Genomic DNA, 21,273 nt, shown 5'->3' on the forward strand with positions numbered 1-21,273 from the left:
CTTGATTCTTAAAATATCTTGATTTTGTATATATATATATATATATTTTTTTTTTTCTTCTTGCTCTTATTCTGTATTTTTATTTTTTAAGTTATTTTTTCTATTTTGTTTTCTTTTGTATTGCATTACTTTGTTAAGACCCCAGGAAGAATAGCTGCAGTTTCTGCTGCAGCTAATGGGGATCTCAATAAATAAACAAATAAATAAACAAATAAACATGGGAGGAAGCAGGACTGGACCGCCGTGAATGGGAGGACTAACAAGAAACCTAAAAAACAACCGAGTATGAACCTGCAGAACAGATCTACTCCACTATCGAGGATTCTGGATTTCTATCGGATGACCATCCATCCCAAAGCAACGGCAAGGACTGACATCCTGTTAAAAAGTAAAAGGCCACAAGGAAAGCTAAAGGCTGCCTGAGACTCTGATTGTGGGTGACTTTGCTGTAAATGATGTACGAAGGATGTGCGGTAAGAAGACCAAAGTCCTCTGTTTTCATGGGGATGTGGTCAACAATCTGAAGGAAATTGCAAATAAATATCCAACTGTGAAAAACATCGTTCTGCATACAGGGTCAAACAGACAACAATCGGAGGTCCTGAAACGGGACTTGATCGGACTATTAAACACAGTGAATGCAGCTGTGTTCATCAGTGGAACGGTACCACCCGTCAGAGGAGGAGAGGGAAGAATAAATGGCTTTTATCTACATGTGCTGACCACTCAGTGCATTTTATTAGTCATTTTAACATTTTTGGGGACGCAGGCATCTTTTTTGAGGCAAATGGATTAAATAAGTCGGAGTGAAACTGTTCACCTCCAACATATTTTATCCCGTAGGTCATCCATCGGTACTCGGTGCCAAGGCTGAGATAAACGAGAACAAGCAAAGCCCGGCAGAAACCTTGAGGAGGAACTCCATCTGCTTCGGAAAGAGGGGTCGTTATTTACCTCCAACCCTCCCAACAGCACCAATGACCAGGACTTTTCCTCAGCCCCTCGAGCTGGGACCCTGTTTATTAGAAGGTTTTAATATTTCTGTACTTCCAGGGGACAGAAGGAGAAATGTGGCCCAGTCTAAACACAGAGAGTTGCTCTCTAAAATATCTTTAAATATAATAAACATACCCATGTGCCATAGAAAGTTCCCAAACACAGGGGGGCAAACAATATCTCTAAAACACTTCAGTTGGCCTCATTAAATGTCAGGTCTTTAGCTGGGAAAACATTTTTAATTAATGATTTTATCACCAAGCATCCTGGATTTGATGTTTCTAACTGAAACTTGGTTGGACCAAAATAACAGCTGTTCTCATGGAGTCGACCGCTCCTGGTTGTAGTTTTATCAGCGAGGCCAGAGTGAGACGGTGGCGAGAAGGGGGGTCGGAGTCTTATTTAATGAGTCGTTTCAATGTTAGCAGTGATTTCCTGGAAGTTTTCAGTCTTTTGAACACGTGGATGTACAGCTGAAGGCCTCATCCAGACTTTTCTGATGACCTCAGTGAACTGCTGTCTATGATCTGTGTTGATTCTGACCGAGTAATTATTGTTGGTGAGTTTAACATCCATGTGGACAACCCTTTGGACAAATGGACTGAAGACCTGAGTAACGCTCTGGACCACTTTGGGCTGACTCAGCATGAGACAGAGGCCACGCCCAATAGGGGGCACACTGTAGACCTGCTGATCTCTAATGGCACTTTTCCACTAGTCTCGCTTCAGCCCGGCTCGGCTCGGCGCGGCTCCACCCGTGTGTTTTTCCACAGCCAGGGGAGAAGTGGGGGGGTCGGGGTGAAGCTGCTGTGACGTACTCGATTGCGCAACACCTTTGTTTGTGTCGGCGCAGATGAGAAATCAGCTGGAGCCGGGAGGGGCTGAGAAAAAAACAGCCCGTCTACATCCCTTTTTTAATTTTCTCGACAGCCACCAGGTTTATGAACATCTGCACCTCAGAGTTGGATCACCAAACAGACGTTTGTGCTGTATAATAAAATCGCAGCGAGTCGCTCTCGCGCTGACTCCCGCTTCCTGATTTAAACGTTTGACAGCCCCACCCCCGACCAATCAGGGGCCTGTAGTTTGATGACGGCCCCGCCCCCCAACCAATCAGTGGCGAGGAGGGTGGTGACCTCAGAAATAGTCCCGGCTCAGCCCGCATAGAACCTCGCTCGAATGGTTGCAGAAAAATGTATCGGCTTGGAGCGGCTCTACCCGTCTCAGCCCTAATGCAAAAGCGCAAAACGGGTAGAACCGAGCTGAGGTGGTACTAGTGCAAAAGCGCCATAATGGTGGATTCACACTGAAAGCGTCAAAAATCGCCTGTGGAGGCTCTGGACGCGTCCAAAGCCTCAAACGCCTCTGACGCCTCTTGAAGAGCGCTTTCATAGAAAATGAATGGCAACCGGACGCCTATGGCGCTTTCAACGTGAATCCAGGGTAAGGGTTAGTGTGTCTGGTGTGGGCCTGTCTGATCACACACACAATTTCAGTTCAGTTCTGATGCGGGTCTTTAAAGCTCTGAATGGTCCAGGACCAGAATACATCAGTCACCTTCTGACTCAGTATGAACCTTCCATACCCCTCAGGTCATCTGGATCTGGTTTTGTATCAGTTTCTGTCACACCTGAACTCCAAGTGTCCAGTCAGAACCAGACATGGAGAAGCTGTGTTCAGCTTCTATGCTCCACATGTCTGGAACAAACCCCCAGAAAGCCTCAGATCAGCGGAAACACTCGGTGCATTTAAGTCCAGGTTGAAGACAGATCTGTTCTCAGCTGCATTTGAGTAATGCTCTATATATGCACTGGTAGTTTTCAGAACTTTATCATATTTTAACTACTGATTTTATCAGATTTTCAACTATTATTCTTATTTATTTCTTTAAATTTGAAATCATGTTCGTTATTTATGTTTTAATGTCTTTGTAAAGCACCTTGTTGTTGAATTGTGCTATATAAAGAAACTTGCCTTCATTAGTTAACCACCAGAACTGTGTCATATCACAATGAAAATCCACAGATCTGAAATATTGAGGAGCTAAAAGACATTTTTTTGTTTTGTTTTTTTAAATGATTCAGTTATCAAAAATTTTCAAAAAATGGGTGACAGGATTTTATAATTGTTCATAATCTGTGATCTGTTGTTGTTACTACTAGTTTCGGTGTAGGTGGAGATTGTATTATGTTGGTTTAAAGATAAATACAGACAATTCATGTGCTCTGTCTGCCCCGGTGTTCTGTTGCAGTGCAGGGATCGCAAATAAATCAATTCCTGTCACACTGAAACCATCACTTGAGAGTTACTGGGAGAAATGTGAGCATCCTGAAGCGCAGGAGAACTGGAGACGAGGGAAGCTGGTGCTCATGCTCGCTAGCTGTAAGGAAGGTCACGGCCCGGACTCAGACATCGCAGGGGTAATCTTAGAAACAGTAAAGAGAAAACGTGACCATTTAAGGTGGTTTAACTTTAGTAGACGTGCTTCTGTTACTGGTTTTGGAGATGGAGCTGCCGACTTCCACATGAACATGTTCCTGGCTGTTCCACTTACTTTAGCCCCTAATAATACCATTAACAGAATTATAGTCATAGATAATAAAATGTCTTAAAAGTTTCATTTTAGGCCATATTGCGTAGCCCTAGACCGGGGGTCGGCAACCCGCAGCTCTAGAGCCGCATGCGGCTCTTTAGAGCCACCTTAGTGGTGCACTGGAGCTTTTTCAAAAATGTTTGAAAATGGAAATAGATGAGGGAGAAAAATACATTTTTGGGACAAACATGACAAACATTTTTAACATTTTCCAATACTGTAAAAATGTGTAGAATAAATACAAAATTTCCACATTTTTGTTAACGAAGATTTGCGTCGGAGCCTGCGACACACGTTTCTACCAGCAGGGCGGCGCCAGGCAGGTGGCTGTTGTAAACAAACCGGCCAAAGGGATTGTTTCCAAAGGGAAAAAGAGAAAAATAACTGAGGAGAAAAGAGGATTCAACGTTTCTTGGACCAAATCATTTGCATTCATTGCAGACTTCAAAAACAAAACCTAGATAATACAGACTCTCTCCACTAAGACAGTGAAGGAAAGGGCCATTAAAATGGCAGCAGAATCACCGATCAGCAAATCAAGGACATAAATTCAGCGCCAGCATCCTCAATTATTGTGTTGAGTCGTGTGATGTGATCGATATTGAGCGGACTGCGCTTTTATGCAGGTATGTGAACTCTTATGTATTTGTAGCCAACTTAGTCATTTTGATAGTAGGCTAATATAACTATATATAACTATATATAATATACATATAATAGATACATACAGCATGTGTTGCCCTCATTCTAAGGCTTATACGAGACTTTTGAATTTTGGGTTGCCGACGCCTGCCCTAGACCAACTGTAAGGAAAACGTCAACATTTTTCAAGCTGGATCCTATTTTCCTTTATAGTTGGATGTACAATTGTTATATTTATGGGCACAAAAAGAAAGCCATGACTGCATGTAGCATGGTAGCAATGGCCACACCCTGCAAATCATTTTTAAATTATTCTGCTCTAACTGACTCTCGTATTATTATGGTTAGAAAGAGTAACGACAACTGTGGAGGCCAGTGATTTTTAACTGGTTGCATATTCATAGGGCACTTCAGACTTGATGTCCATCATTATTGATTTTAGCTGCCTTATCCAGACAAAGAACTTCTGTGAAGTTCTGTTACAGAGAATACAACATGGAAAGATAACAGGAAAAGGGTAAACTTCAGATAAATTAATGACCTTACACCCCTGGAGCAGCAGGTTTCTTCTGGAAAAGATGTTCTGATGTTGGATTTTTTTTCCTCTTTGGCCAAAAATACTGATCTCGGCCTGCAAGGCGCAGCTTTCTGACAGGAACGTTAACATCCATTTATAGCACATCTAACTATAACTTCAGTGTTCCCAAAAATCCCCAAAGGTACTGTCCTCCACGAACGCTTAGAAGAATCTGGCTCAAAGTTTTTTTGTCGCAATAATTAACAGCAACTCCTCTGCGACGTTCGTCCAGTACAGTATTTTAACTCCGATCAATCAACCTTTATTTGTAAAGCACTTTTAAAACAGCCACTGTTGACCAAAGGTTTCACAGTTAAAATCAAATAAAAACATTGACAAAAAAAAATAATCACACGCCACACAGAGACTTGGACTAATAAAAACATTTCAGTAAAAAAAAATCCAATGAAAAGAGATAAAAGCATTAAATCAAAGTTCACAAAGTTAAACTCCTTTCCACGGTGTTGCCACTAACAACGACCTCAGTCTGTCAGCCGCACACAAAAAAAGCAGTTTTCCTGAGATGAATGGTTTTGCTGCATTTTTATATCCATCAGTCAGTGGATGCACACACACACACACACACACACACACACACACACACACACACACACACACACACACACACACACACACACACACACACACACACACACACACACACACACACACACACACACACACACCCACACACACACACACACACGCACACGCACACGCACACGCACACGCACACGCACACGCACACGCACACGCACACGCACACGCACACGCACACACGCGCGCACACACACACGATATTCTGTTAGTAAAGTTCATTGCAGAGCCAAGGCCAAAGTTTCACTTTCACATAAAAACTGAGGACAAACCACTGCTCAGAGACTTTGCAACAGTCGACAAAATTAATTGAATTACCAATAAAAGATCCGATAATCCGAAAAGGTAAAAGTCACATCAGCAGAAATCATTGGCCATTGTCATGAGGTCATACTTTAGAATATTCTGAAGTGCGATGTCTTCTCATATTCCCGCGGCTAAGATGCTGCAGGGAAATGTGAGCAGCACCGACGCTCTTCTGCCCCCTTTTGTTATGAATGGCACACTGATGCCTTTCACAATGCCGTTTCTTTTTATTCATCATTCTTAGAAGCCAGAGAGATGCTGCTGGTGCATCAGCAAACTTGACTCCGTTAAGCATCAGATGAATCAGCCGGATTGCTGGATTCTTGCATCAGACATGGAGATGAAATCTCTCTCTCGGTCGGAGTTAGAGCAGCGGCCGGCTCAATAACAGCCGCGGTGCGTCTCCCTGTTGATGCAGAGCTAATGCATTGCCGCTAATCAATACGAACGGAACAGGTTAAGTTGTGTACAAAGGCCATCTAGCCTGGAGCCAAAACAGCCTATGACTAAAATCTGAAATGCATTGGCCTGTAATTAGTAATTAGTACCCAGCCACATTGGATTCTTTAAAGCATCCCAGAGGGTCAATTAAATCGGGCCTAATGTAATTAATAAAACTGTCTGTGAGAGTGGGGGGTGTAGCAGTGCAATCTTCAATAAAGTTTTTAATCATCATAATCTCTTTTAGCACAGAAAAGCTCTCATGTCCCCAGGAAAATTATTCTGTTTATGAAGCACCGTCATATATTTATGCGTTAATCTATTAGTATATGAATTAGCAGCATGTTTCCTTGGTAACTGTGTTTAGTACAGGATCAGTGCATGTGATGCTGCCGCTGACAGACATAGACGGTTCTCTGCAGCCATCTAGTGGCCTGAGTTTGTTTATCACAGCCGGCGGTGGCGAGGCTCTCACAGTGGATGTGGACGCACGGCGTCTCAATCCCGCACTGCTCCCTCTCAACCACTCATGAAAAGTGACACAAGTGTCAGATTATAATATTTCCTTTGTCCTCTGTGCCAGTGCTTTGAGTAACTGGTACTATTAGAATCTAACCTACTTATATAACCACCTAAGTTCACCGGTCGGCCTCACAACCGGGCCTTCCATTGCTCCAACGAGCCCAGAGTGGTTTACTTTCCCACAAACAGGCTACTCAAACACATCATTAGTGGAGAAATCAATACACCAATGAGAAACGGTCTAAACGGAAATCAAAGTCTTGTTAGTTGGCTGCTAAAAATAAAGCGATTTCAGCTCCCGGCGCTTCAATTAAAACACACTGAGGCTGGCCTTAATGAAGACTTTTATCCAGGTTGTCCCACTTTTGAAAGCGCTGAAAGTTAGAGCTTGTTTGGACTTTTAGAAACGGAGGATTGGTTTTCCTTTGCCTGACAAAACAAAACACTGAACTCTCAACACAATATGAGCATGCAGACTTCAGGTCACCAGTGATATTGTTTCATTATAATCAACGTAACGAAGCTGATGCTCCAGCCTACCTCTCCTCCACTGCCTGGACGGGACCGGTCAAGTTGACGGCTTCCATGGTGATCTCGATTTTCCGGACGCTGCCAAAGAAATCGGTGATGAGGACACTTCCCGGATCCCTCAGGAACAGGTCGGTCCGATGGCCCGGGGTGGAGACACACTGACTCTTGGGGCAGACCTTGAACTGTGGAAGCAGAGACACCACACACATCTCGTCTGAGCAACACACACCTTCCTGTATTACACGACTGAAGCTGCCGTGTGACTCTTAACAGCTTCGGCAGCATGGGGAGAGCTTCCTAGACCAGAGGCCTGCTGCTTGAGGTTTTATTTTAACCATCTAGTTTGATCTCCCTTAATGTCTACTCATCAACATGTCCGCCGGTCTCTAATGGCACTTTTACACTAGTACCTACTCAGCCCGACTCGTCTCGCCTTTGCGCTTTTCCACTAGGGGTCGAGGCGGGTCAAGTAGATACTTTTTCTGTAACTATTCCGCCGAGGTTCTAAGCGGCTGAGTCGGCTGTATCTGACGCCATCACACTACACGCCACCGATTGGGCGGAGAGTTGGAGTCAGACGTCTGAGTCAGGAGGCGGAAATCAGTGAAAGAGCGACTTGCGGCTTCTTCATTTTATTCGACAGGCAATGGCAGCAGAAGTCTGTTTGGTGATCCAACTCTGAGGTGCAGATGTTCATAAACCTGGAGGCTGAGGAGAGAATTAAAAAGGGATCCAGACGGGCGATAAGGAACGACAAGATCCACCAGGAGCTCTGTACCTTCATAGCTGCTCGCGGCTCCCAGCTGACTTTTCAGCAGCGCTGAGACAAACTTAAAAAATTAAAAAGCGTTGCTGCTTGAAGCTTCTTTCATTCTCATTTTTTTAACTTGATACCGAACACAAGCCACAGACCCAGCAGCACATTTATCATCTCCTCCAGGTTCTACATCTTTAGTGTTGTTGTCTTCTTCGTTTAGATCACACAATCAAATACGTCACAGCAGCTTCGCTCCAACCCTCCTACTTCTGATCTGGGTATTGAAAAGAAACGAGGGCAAGGCGAGTCATGTCGAGACGAGACATGTCGGGCTGAGTAGGTACTAGTGTAAAAGCGCCATGAATGTGAAAGGAAACATGAAATCAGTAACCCCAGGTGTGCATCATTTCTGTCAAACACAACCTCGAAAAACACAAAACTGCACTGACTGAACATCAAGACAGTTTCTTCAAAGCACAAACCGGGCTTCAAAGGAGAGCACTTGATGGACTCGGGAGGGAAATCTATAGCATTGATCCTTAATTACGTGAAATTACAAAGAGCGTTCCTGAAGAAAAAATGGGGCGAAAAATCCAATAGAAAGAGAGAACTTTCTATTAAAAAGGAAAAGGAAATGTCTGTCAGAACCAGACTCAATACAGGACGCCATCTGCCTCCTGTTTTAAATAACGTCCGGCGCTGCAGGTGAAGAGCAGTCCCTGGGCCTCGTAGGGCAGAGGCGCTGCTAAGGAGGAGCCTCGGATCGGACCGGGGCTCGCTATCTCCACCGCCGTCTCAAAGACAAACAACAGCACAGAGTTCACAGGTACGACTGTGAAGTTTATCTGACTCCCTCAGAACCAGAAGCTGATGACAACCAACGAGAGGTGGAGTGATTACGCCTCACTATGTCACGTATTAACCTGCATGTCCTCTGGTATAGTTTACTGCAGGATCCTGCGTTGTGTTGCAGCTGGAAACTGGGCTGGATGGAAAAGTTGATTTCTGCAAAATGTCAAGAATCCAACTGGAGACGAAGTGCTCACACTAAAAATTAATGAGAACCTTCAAAGCATCAACTCAAAGTATTTTTCCTTACCTGATGACTGCAGAAAATGTGTTAGATACTTTTAGTATCATGAAGGGGGTGTGGCTTTTACAGAAGTGGCCAAAAATAACCAGCGCGTACAAGTGGATTACACTCATATATTGTCTCTGTGTGTACACAAAATATCCCCAAATGTAAGCCGATTAAATAACATCATCAATATCAAGATAAGCCATTGTTTTCTAGACAGATGTGCCACTTTTGGTACAAATACTTCAATACTCTCTTGTTTTAAAATGATCTAGCGAGATGTATCACTGCCGTTTCAGACCGACAAACTCACTGAACCGGGATAGTCGTGAAAAACACCCAAAAGCATCCTCACCAGGTCATTCATGTTGGATTTGCTCGCAGGGTGGATGTCCTCCAGGAACTCCAGCAGGTAGAAAGTGTAGCGGTCCATCAGGTGGACTCCTATGGCCAAATCCGGCTGGTGCTGGAACAGTGACAGGGAGAGAGAGAGAGAGATCTAAGTATCTAAAAGCCGTTTACCAATGATGCGAGTGATATAACCAACTTGATGACTACACAGTTCCTGCAGGTATGAATTTATCAAAGATAAGACTGCAAAGAAACCAACAGTGCTGATACAAGTTGTTGGGCTCTGACATCCAAAGAAAAGTATTTTGACAACTGCGCCTCGAAACCACTTCCTTTCCGTCTCAGCTCTAAACATCCTGCACAGACGAGCGAGGCACCGCGTGCAACGATCAGAGATGCTGAGTAACGTAGAGAGAAAATAAATGTCAAATGCATTGCAGGTGTGTGTCGTGAGATATGTAGATGTGTGCCTAGTAAAACCCTGCTGATTCTGATGCGTTTATGAGTTTCAGCAATGACTCACTTGAATTACTTAAAAATACTTTTGAAATATGAAGTTTATTGTTGATACGGTAAACCTTTGAGCAAGCAGTTTCTTAATAACACATATCGCTATTATGGAGCAGCATTTCTGGGATCTTTCTGCCAACTAAGCACATTTCACTTCAGCTCTCACTCTGTGTGGATGACAGGTTGGTCTCCACCAACGCCAGCAGGAAATATCTGGCTCTTTGCTGCTTATTGCTCCATCATCTTCTGTTTCTATCTGCCTTTCAGTTCTGAACTGGTAGTGTAAAGCAGTTTGGCTCTTTATTTATTTTTGATTCATTTTCAGAGGAAATAGCTACTTGGATGAGGAAAAACAAAAAAAAAAAAACCATCCCTGAAACTTTCTAGACCGGCATTGAGGTCAGAGTCAGTGCGAGGCTTAGACAGCCAGCTCCTCAGTAATAATTGAAAAATAACTGTGACCAAGTGCAAATAAAGCCGCTAATCCCGTTTCCATGTGAGAAAGCAGCTTTACGTTCTAGAAAGCCAGAGGTGCAGAAAATGTGGGGGGTGTTTAACCTATACTGTCTTTTCACAGCGTGATTTAATACACTGTTAAAAAGAAAAGTCATCTATATCTGCTTTGACGGCTTATGAAGTAATACCTTGAGCACGCAGCTGGAATTTAGCACTCATCCACTAACAAGCTTAAAAGTGTCAGCTAAAAGCGTACATGAAGGTTCAAGTTCATCATTTCAACTGTTACTACCAAATTTTAACAAAAGGCTGATAAAAATCAGCAATTTTGTCAACTAAAGGTAAATGTAGTCACCCACTATCTTTTAAATGTGTGATTTCTTTTACAAGGAAAACTGGTGAAAAGAGTCTGAAATGAGTATTTGGTGGCTACATATCATGTGATTGAGGCTAAAGCTGCGAGTCCCGAGGATAAAGGTCAGAGTCGAGGATCGTGTAGGAGGCATGGAAATGGAAAAAAGGAAAGAACTGGTTCTTGTAGAGCTACCTGGGGGGGGGGGGGTCTCTCTCCTTTTAGATGAATTTATGTTGCAATACGTACTGTACCAGACAAATGTTCTTGCCATAACAGTGGTGTATGTTGTGTTGCATAAGTGAAGATTAACCGAAGACTGAAACGGCGACATTAGGAGTTGATTATTAGTATTTTCTCAGCAACAGTAATTAAACCAACACTGCTCCATGCTCGTACTTGTTAAAGAACCACTGATGATCAATTCATCCCAAAAGGGATATTAAAGTCCTATTACCAAGCTCGATGATTTAGTTTTCCATTTGTACTCCCCTGAGTTTATCTGAGTTGACTTTATTAGTGGGTTTATTTATTAGTAGATCCTACCGATGTAAAGCTACGTTTGGTACTTTTTCATCTGCTGAATCATGGAAAATGAATATTTAGGGGTTCTTTTGGATCGATTACTGAACTAAGGGGCTGGATTGGCTCCAAATATAATCATAAAAGTGGTCCACTGGACTGAACCACTCCAATTATTTATCATCTGACCCAAAACTTTGCAAAATCCTCCAGCTGACCCAAAACTTTAGATATGCCACTTTAGTTACGAGTCGAGGATCGTGTAGGAGGCATGGAAATGGAAAAAAGGAAAGAATTGGTTCTTGTAGAGCCCTGGTAAAGACCTGTTAAAGTACCGATATCAATGAGGAAACGTGAGTGAATAACTTTATTTCTCAGGACAAAGAAGCTTCTATTGATGTAAATAAACTCTGCAGCGCTATTCCAAGTGGTATTGACCGGTGAGAGGTTCCACCGGGTCATGGGATGCACCGCTCATTGAAAAACATGGCAAACTGATGGATGACTTTTAGATCAAGTCTTTTATAAACGATGGCGGCGGGGGATGGGGGGGGTAACTCACCGAGAGGGAATCCTCTCCCACCTGACTGCTGGCCAAAGCCATGAGGTTTGGGGAGTAGAATCTCTCGTACATGGAGGCACCCTGACACGTGTCGATGATGAAGAGCAGCTCGTTGTACCTGGACAGATGGACAAGTGGAATCACACAAATGCTCACATTATGAATGAATGAATGAATGAATGAATGAATGGTTTATTTCGGTTACATTACATTATATGCAAATTAACTTGTTTGCATGTAACTGACAAAACATTATCATACATATTTACACTAATCAGTTTCACAAAATAAACAATAACACACAAACTCTGTGTAACCAAAAAAGGAGTAGGCTGAAGCCAAAGCTTATTTTTGCCGATCCTGTACCTTCCAAAAGATAACCCAGTTTATCAGTAATACAAAAGAAAAGAAAACTTGCTCTAAATCACTCTGCATAATTAAAATTATATTCAAATCATTTTGCATTGTAATCCTTAATTATGTTGTCTTTCAATATTTTTTTAAAACTCAGAGATCTACATAATTTCAGTTCATCACAAAGTCCATTCTATAATTTGACTCCCAAAAATGAAACATCTTTATTTAACATTAGTCCTCACATAACATGTTTCAAAGACCCATAGCCTTCTTAAATTATAATTTGTTTCTTTTAATTTAAAGAAATGTTGAATACAAGTTGGAAGGCTTTTATTCTTAACTCAAAATAATATTTCTAACGTTTCTAATAAACAATATCTATGAATTTAGCCATTAAGCCATTGAGAGAACGTGTGGCTGGATTTACACTTGTCCATTTGCTCCAATAAAGCGTTATCACACAAACCATCTCACCAATCCTTCATGCTGCAGTTACCATGGTAACCAAGTGTTGTGGAAAAACCCATCAAATGCTCTTTGATGCGTTCTTTCCAACCAGGTGAATGACTGCACTGAAACTGAGTGTCCAAGTTACCAAGAATAAGACTTGATAGATTTAATTAAACGGTTGCATGCAAAAGGGTCAAAACATACATGAGGCGTCTTGATGCAGAATGACGATGAAACAAAGGAAGCTTAATGATTTGAAGGCACAAAGGATGATTCATTCTTACGATTCGAGTAGACAAAGACATCCCAGTCTGTACATTTGGCTGTTATTTTGCTGCTCTCAGCAGTTTGGGTTTCATCAAGTAGCCAAGGCTGAATTTTCCATCACACCAACAGCTTCACTCAGTCTCGCCATCACTCCCACACATTCCCTCCCTCCCTCCCTCCCTCCCTCACCCTACCATCCAGTCTTCCTTTTCGTCTTATACAAAGACAAGCTTCGCTACAGTATATTTAACTTATTTCGGCAAATGTGGCCGTTAAAAGCAGCTGAAGTGGTTTGGAGGCGATGAAGGGGACGCGGGTGTGATTTGGCAGTTCAAGTTGGCAATTACGGCATCAGCATCAAAGCTGGCACCAGTAAGCTTTCATCTGGCGGCCTGTGGCCCGACGGTAACGCAGACGCACTCTGCTGATGATGATTGCTTTGGAGGACAATAGAGGCCTCGCAGCAGAGGGTGCCAGCTCATTTAGTCAATTGCGATTTATAGATTACAAGTACACGGACACAAAAGAAAAGTGGGGGGGGGGCTCTCCTTTTAGATGAATTTATGTTGCAATACGTCCTGTACCAGATAAATGTTCTTGCCATAACAGTGGTGTACGTTGTGTTGCATAAGTGAAGATTAACCGAAGACTGAAACAGCGACATTAGGAGTTGATTATTAGTATTTTCTCAGCAACAGTAATTAAACCAACACTGCTCCATGCTCGTACTTGTTAAAGAACGACTGATGATCAATTCATCCCGAAAGGGATATTAAAGTCCTATTACCAAGCTGGATGATTTAGTTTTCCATTTGTACTCCCCTGAGTTTATCTGAGTCGACTTTATTAGTGGGTTTATTTATTAGTTAATCCTACTGATGTAAAGCTACGTTTGGTACTTTTTCATCTGCTGAATCGTGGAAAATTAATATTTAGGGGTTCTTTTGGATCGATTACTGAACTAAGGGGCTGGACTTACTCCAAATATAATCATAAAAGTGGTCCACTGGACTGAACCACTCCAATTATTTATCATAAGACCTAATACTTCGTTTGATGTCGAGTTATGATAAGAGTTATCATGAGTTCATATTTCTCCAATTTCAGTTTCCCCGAGTCATTCCTTTAGTTACAACACTATAAATCTGGGCTGACGAAGTCCCATGATGCACCTCACGTCTCCTCACTCTGCCATCTTTGCTCCTGTGTCTGTGTGTAGCATCACTGCTGTCATTAACTATGGATTTTTCTCTTGTCCTTTCGCGTCGCAGCATCTTCTGAGCTCTTGCGAGTGTTGGCGTCTCCGTCTTAAGGATTCAGTATCACGTGCTGGCTTTTCCGAGTTGGGCTGCTTCCTTGTGAAACGCGTGTTTATTATTAAGTTGCACCGAGATTGTTTGTTTTTATTATAATTGTTCCTACATAAATATAGTAAATATAATGTTGTAGACAGTTGATAAATGTGTTTACTTGTTTCCAGTAATAATGAAATTATAAGTAACTGTTATCTCTAGTCATGACAACAATGATTCTTTATAATTTAACTGATTGATTGTTTAATTATACATGAATAGCGGACCAGGGATCAGGCATGATTAGTCATGAAAGTCCTTGCCAGACTCTAGAAATATAAAAGATAGAAATACTTGCAGGGGAGTTTTTCCAAACACTTTCTGCTAAAACCGCAAATGCATCAATTGAAACGTATGTGTGTTGTCTTGACCAGGACTCCCTGGAAGAAGAGATCTTGTATCTCAATGGGACATTTCCTGGATAAATAAAGGCTAAATAAAATAAAATAAATCAATATTTCAAAAAATGTGACTGGTTAAAGCAGGCTTGATGACATTTAAAGTTATATTATGTAACATTTAGAGACAGAAATGAAACGTTCATAAACATTTCTGTAAGGAGTGACATAAAAGCAATAAACATTTAAATCACTTTATAACAAGTCTGATTTTTTGAGGTGACACGGCTCCTCCTCTGAGTTGCTCTACTCTAACCTGCAAACCAAACACTGGGTCAGTACCGGCTCTTTTGATGGATTTAAGGCCGGCTTCTCCGACAAACTGAAGAGACGCTGCGTTCAGCAGCTCACAGCTCTGCCACTGGATGTCACCACATCTAACACTTTGGATTGCAACTTTGGTTGCAAAAATCATTTAAACATTTTTTCGGGACATTCAAATACCAAAGTCTAGGAATATGAACACATTAGGCAAAAATTGATGCATTTTAGTAAATAAAATAAAGCTGGTGAGACAAAACATTAAATATCTTGAGTTTGTCCCATCTGCAAATTAAAATATGAGCAACGCTATAAATCCCTGCTCCTTTTTTGTTTCATTATCTTTTTCCATATCATCCCTACTGCTTCTGATTTGCAGTTATAAAATAATTACACCTATATTACATATTCATATATAGATATATTTAACCCATGGAGAGGAGCCGGATGAGGTGGCTTGTGCGTCTGGTGAGGACGCCACCTGGACGCTTTCCTGGTGGGGTTTTCTTCAGGGAAGACCCAGGAAATGCTGGAGGGACCATGTCTCTCGGCTGGATGGATATTTAACCCTAAATACCTGAATCCTAAAGACTAAAACCACCAAGGGTTCCTCTTGCTTTGTTCATTGACCTCTTTGATGGCTGTGGATGTCTGCTCATCAGCAATGACCATGAAACACCAAAGACACACCATGATGATCTAACAAACAGGAGACTCCAAACACACTTTTAAAAGTCTAAACCACAAGTACGTGGTGTGCTGTAATCCTAAAAGGTACTACATTATATAAAGCAGCAAATGAAACCTTCCTTAAGAAGATTCTTCCAACCCAAGGCTGCCAGGTTTCATGCTGCTACACAGCTAATTGGCCCTCAGTGACGGGAATCTGACAATATTTGGCTTAACTTCATGCCGGCCCTCTCCGTTTTATCATTAGTGTTACTTTTTTAGTGTTCACCTTCTTTTCTGCCACATCTGTTCAAAGGCGTCCGCCAGCTCCACATTACTGATCTCCTCCGAGTCTTGGAACTTCAGAAAGCCGTTCCCACCGTGGCCTGTGGAAGCAGAAAAAGGCTGTGAATAATTCATCTCTCCTTGATTTGTGAAGCAAAAATGAGTTTCAATATTCTGTTTTCTGTCACAAAAGACCGAACATGATGAGCTCGGTCTAAAATCAGAGTTAGAGGTTGTGTTACCATTTTCAGAAAGTATCTACTAACACAGTGATGCTCAGTCAGCAATCCCAAACAATGTCATGTAAGAACGTTTATCACAGAGCTGTGTTTCTGCACATCAGCTTTTCCTCGGTGAGAAACAGATTATAGCAAAGTTTGGTGGACGAGATGCATAACTCACTATTGTCATAAAATTTTAATTAACTATCATTAAACTAACCATCAGCCTTTAAGAAAAGAGCACAGCCAACACACAATAACTGTCATGTATCTGATCAGAAAGACAAGCGCTGACCCTTTCACATGCAAACTAATAAGAAATACAACATTTAACACTCATATATATATATATATATATATATATATATATATATATATATATTCCACTAAGTAATTTCCTTTTGAAGCTTTGTGCTCTTCATTTACATTATAACCAAAAGCAACTGAGGAAAAGTTAGCATCCTTCCTCTGCTGTCAGACTGAGGAATATGAAGTAGGTTAAACCTGAAAATGGTCCACAAAAAAACTTAATTATGATGTTTCGATCCCAGAGCATGGCTTAAGAATTGTATTTAGAGAGATGCAATAGAGGACTTGTGGGAGACGTACCTGTCAGGTAGATGAGGATGTTGCTGCGGTCATCAGAGAGGAGGCGTTTGGAGCGTGGGGTGCTCGGGGGGAGCCGTCCCGTTAAAACTCGCAGAAAGTTCTCCACCGTCACCTGAGACAAACATAATCCAGATCTGAATTCATTTTCAAATCGCAGCTCAGACAGAAAGGCTGATGCTATGAAAAGGCTACTAGTAACCCAGATTTCCACTTGTGGAAAGTTGTAACAATAAGTCAACAATCAGTGAGATTCATTTCAAAATGCCCAATTTTAAAAAACAGCAATAATTGTTCATCTCAATAGTTCATATACTTAACCCAAGTCCTTTAAGTGATTTTGCTTCTTAATACAATCGTACACAGGGTGTACTGCTCTCCAGTGGATGTGTATGGTGTCTTCCAGTTTTAATCAGACCCATCCTTTTATGTCACTTTCAGACTACATGACTTTCACCACCGGCTGACTGATGTGCTGTTCAGACGACACAAGTCTTGTGTCTTGAAGTCATCGTGGTTTCCACACAGCGCTACTGATCGACAACCAGGGGTCACACACTCAATGATCTGACCAACTCAGGCACAAAATTGGTCTTAAAATCCTATTCTGTCAACACAATGCATATGTGGGAAAATAAGGCACAACCATGCGCAATGTACACGCTTTTTATTTTGAAGTTGACTGGGTGAAGAAATAGCACTTCGATTTTCTTTTATTCCAGAACAAATGAAAACAAGAAAAGAAATGGATTCGCACTCCTGGGCAGCAGGGGCTGTCTGTGCCACGTAGTGCTACGCGGGATTCAAGAAATGTTTGCAATGAAACAGTAGTCACAGCGGCTATTCCAATTTTGTTAAGGCACGTAGTGTTTTTTTAAAATGTTATAGCAGTTCCCCCTTACTGGGTCAGACTCCTCACATCCCAAGCATATGGAGCTGCTGGGGATTCCTGCCTTCAAGATATCTCTCAACAGGGAGAGATGAATCTGCATCATGTCTGCAGGCATCTCTGAATGACTGCCCCAAATCAAGTCCCAGGCCAGATGACTGCCCATTACTCACAGACCCAAAGAGTCTCCAAGTTCAACAACTGGCATATTGGGGTTCAAATCCTGTTGTGCGAACATGGCCATACACACTACTTTAATGGCTCCAAAAAGCCCAAGGCTGCAGCAAGGAAACAACAAACTCAAGGTTTCAAAACTGAACTCTGCAAACCTCAATCAAACTATGACTAAAACACTTAGACATTCTTCCATAAACTAATAATTTCCCAATAATGTAAAGGGTGACCAAAACCCTTTAAAATCAAGCTCATAATTGTGCTCTTAACATTTTTTCATCTCCATTTGTCAGCCACATCAGATGAGACATCACGGATTGAACATCGCTTGTGCTTAACAGTTGAGGTAAACTAACCGACCAGTTATGTCTCACAGTTTTGTAGAATTGCTTTTGTGTTGTGTAATTTCCTGAATGCAACGTGAACTGACCTCGTATCCTCGGTAGTCCACCTCAACGTCATCTCCGTACACATTAAGCTCCATGTTCTTGTGGCTAAACACGGTGGCAGGTTTGGGATTTCTGTGGTTACAAGCCATGTCGTCGGCCAGCATCAGAACGATGTGGCTGGTAAAAACAAAAAACAAGGGAGGGAACATGAAACTGTTTGATTAACATTAGAGACACTGTAGACCAGGCGCCAATACTGACAGAATTCACTGATCTCAACACTGATCCAAATAAATTCAATTTCAAAACAAACCTTTAAGTTTTTACGATTAAAATAGCCCTACTCAGTTTGTCCTGTTAAGGCAAAGCGCTGATTTCAACTTATTTGAAGAGTTGAATAAGGCAGATACACTTATTAGCACTATTCTTGCAAATATTCAGCTGGAAAACCACAATTACCATAGTTGATATTGGAATCAGTATCCGTGAAGAAATATATCGAAATAAGATTGTACTAAAAACAGTTTTGATCAGTGCATCTCTAATTAGCATTAATTTGAGGGGGAAAAAGGAAAAATAACATCGTAATTAAGCATTCAAACACATTTAGTCTCATCAACTCATGGTTGAAATGCTTTTAGGCAATTAAAAATGTAAAATTGTAAGAGACTTCAGCTCATGTCGGCTTCATTTTATCAGGAAAAAAGACTTTTAAAAAAGAAAAGAAACAGGATGACTACAGTTTATCTAGCGTTTAATTGTAATCTGACATTACAGTCCACACATTTGCAGAATATGCTCAAATGAACAACCAGTATCAATTTCTGATCTTGCACAATCAGAAGCATTGATCACCTGTCAGGGATGCCCAGCCTCTTGACACTTCTGTACACAGACAAAGTATTGGCCACATGTCGGTAGTTAAACCAGAATCTAGAGGTGCACACCTGTTTAGAAACATTAAAAGACGAGAAAAAGATGAAAACATCTAGTAGGACGCGTTTCTGCTGCTTCCATCATCAATGCAGGAGATCGATTAGTGAGGATCATCAATACTCACCAAAACAGCCCAGTTATTTGTATGACCGCTGCTGAAGAACTGCGCTGTTTGTTCCTGTTAAAAATTGGAAATAAGACAGATAAATATGCGTGTTTTGAATGAATAAAGATTACAGATACCACATCCAGCACCAAAACAGGTAGCATGGCAGCTGATGAGACAACATCTCTGGCTTCATTTAACAGACAAAATGTGTCTGATAACAAAAGCTGCAAAATAAAAGATGCACTCACCTCCAAGTTAATGCTGTTAGTCAAAGGGTGAGTCGCAAAAAAGCTTAATAAAGTCAATATTTTCATTGTGCAGCACTGACAGCGCTAACCAGGAAGTGGAAACGGAAGGCTCCACCGGACAGCGTTTCCTGTAGTTTCAAAATAAAATAAATCATTATTTTCAAAATAAACGTTAAGGGTTGGTGACAGAAATAAAAAAGATCCCCACCTTTTTTTTCCTCTCCGAGACCACGTGAGCGAAAATTTGATAGCTTATTCACTGCTTCAAAAAACATCTTTAAAAGATAATTAAAGCCGTCACGTTATAATGTGAAATGTAAATGTTCTAACAATTAATTTTTTCACATTTGTACAGTATCTAATCACGTTATTACAGTATATCTTTCATGTTTGGATAATAAATCATGACATTATTACAATATACATATTTATCATGTTACAACAAAAAAAAATGCTCTTACAAAATGATATTGACATTGTAATAACGTGATAAAAGTTGTCGTTATGACTTGATAGATACTACATGTATATTATAATAACCTGATATCATATTGTTCAAACATGACAAATATATTGTTTATTATACTATAAATGTTCACGTTATATAGTGATATAGACTGTTTTTCTTTCACTGAGGTGGCAGCTCTACGCGTCTGTAAATATCATATACAATTGGAGACTTTAGAATAAGTGTAGAATGAAAACTTTAAAAGTTACAATCTTGAGATTGGTGTCCTTTTAAGTGCTAAGATAATGCAAGAGCCCTTGAACAGAATAAGTATTCAACACATAGGTGTAATAATGAATAAAAAATGTGCTGCATATTTATATCCTGCCTGTCTATAAAAGGAAAAAGATATGTTTGTTTCAATGAAATGGAAAACATTATACAAACAACAGTGTTTTATGCAGAATTTAATCATATCTAATTTAATGTATCTGTCGGTTAAATGCATGGATTACCATGAACTGTCGCCTTTAATATCAGGTGTGTGTGTGTGTGTGTGTGTGTGTGTGTGTGTGTGTGTGTGTGCGTGCGTGCGTGCGTGCGTGCGTGCGTGTGTGTTAGCATTTGTGTGTGTGTGCAGGCACGACTGCAGAAAATATGGAAAACTATACTACACAAAGCAGATTGAGTGTCAATCTATTTAATTTCAACGGATCATGCCATGTTTGCCGAGCCTCTGGAATTGACTCCGTCTGGTTATCAGATGATACAGCTTGTTTATGGGAAGCTTATCGTTGCACAGGCAGATGCTGAATTCCTCCACAGGTAAAACAAATCAATTTAAAAGCCAAAATCAAAAGAAACAAGACAAGGATTAATGTCAGTGACTGTTATTGTAAAAACACGTTTCCAGAGTCTTGTTGTCATATTTTCTGCATTTATTTCAAGTTTTCAGTCACGTCGCCAGCATCTCATTAATACAAAAATGTTTTTTTTATTACTATCGGAGTCCTTCTTGTTCTCTGAAACATTTGTTGTGTGAATATGTTTTTTAATATTTGCTAGTTTATTTCTTAAATGGGTTCCTTTTGCAGCCTGCGACAGAGTTTGATTATAACACTTAAGTGACTGCAGTTCACAGCTAACTGCATGTTTAATTCAACTAATCACCATTAACCACATATGGCAGGTAACGAGATGTGACGCTGGCAGCTTTGTATACAAATGCCCTTTCCAGCAAATTGCTAAGAGGCTCTGTAATGAGAAGTGGCGTACCAAGGCTATAGATATTGAAATGTTCATTATGTTACTGCTGAAGTATTTCTAAGTACTGCATCTGAGGGTCTAGTCATAATGTAAAGCAGTGAGAACTGTCTTTCCTCCTATTGTAACTTTACAGCACAGTATGGAGAGGTTCAGCT

General features: G+C 41.0%; 1 protein-coding gene across 1 annotated transcript in view; it reads right to left on the reverse strand.

Moving 5' to 3' along the window:
• Positions 1-19,525, reverse strand: part of pigk (phosphatidylinositol glycan anchor biosynthesis, class K) — a 50,179-nt gene extending 30,654 nt beyond the window's left edge. Inside the window, exons 1-9 of the mRNA XM_061731941.1 lie at positions 19,405-19,525; positions 19,172-19,225; positions 18,967-19,058; positions 18,153-18,288; positions 16,663-16,774; positions 15,837-15,933; positions 11,794-11,911; positions 9,396-9,506; positions 7,215-7,387 (exon numbers count right to left, since the gene is read on the reverse strand). Coding sequence (XP_061587925.1) covers positions 7,215-7,387; positions 9,396-9,506; positions 11,794-11,911; positions 15,837-15,933; positions 16,663-16,774; positions 18,153-18,288; positions 18,967-19,058; positions 19,172-19,225; positions 19,405-19,470 — 959 coding nt within the window. The 5' untranslated portion in view covers positions 19,471-19,525. The remainder of the gene's footprint in view (positions 1-7,214; positions 7,388-9,395; positions 9,507-11,793; positions 11,912-15,836; positions 15,934-16,662; positions 16,775-18,152; positions 18,289-18,966; positions 19,059-19,171; positions 19,226-19,404) is intronic.
• Between the last annotated feature and the right edge of the window lie 1,748 nt (positions 19,526-21,273).

Source organism: Cololabis saira, chromosome 10 (genome assembly GCF_033807715.1).
Source record: "Cololabis saira isolate AMF1-May2022 chromosome 10, fColSai1.1, whole genome shotgun sequence".
Classification (NCBI taxonomy): domain Eukaryota; kingdom Metazoa; phylum Chordata; class Actinopteri; order Beloniformes; family Belonidae; genus Cololabis; species Cololabis saira.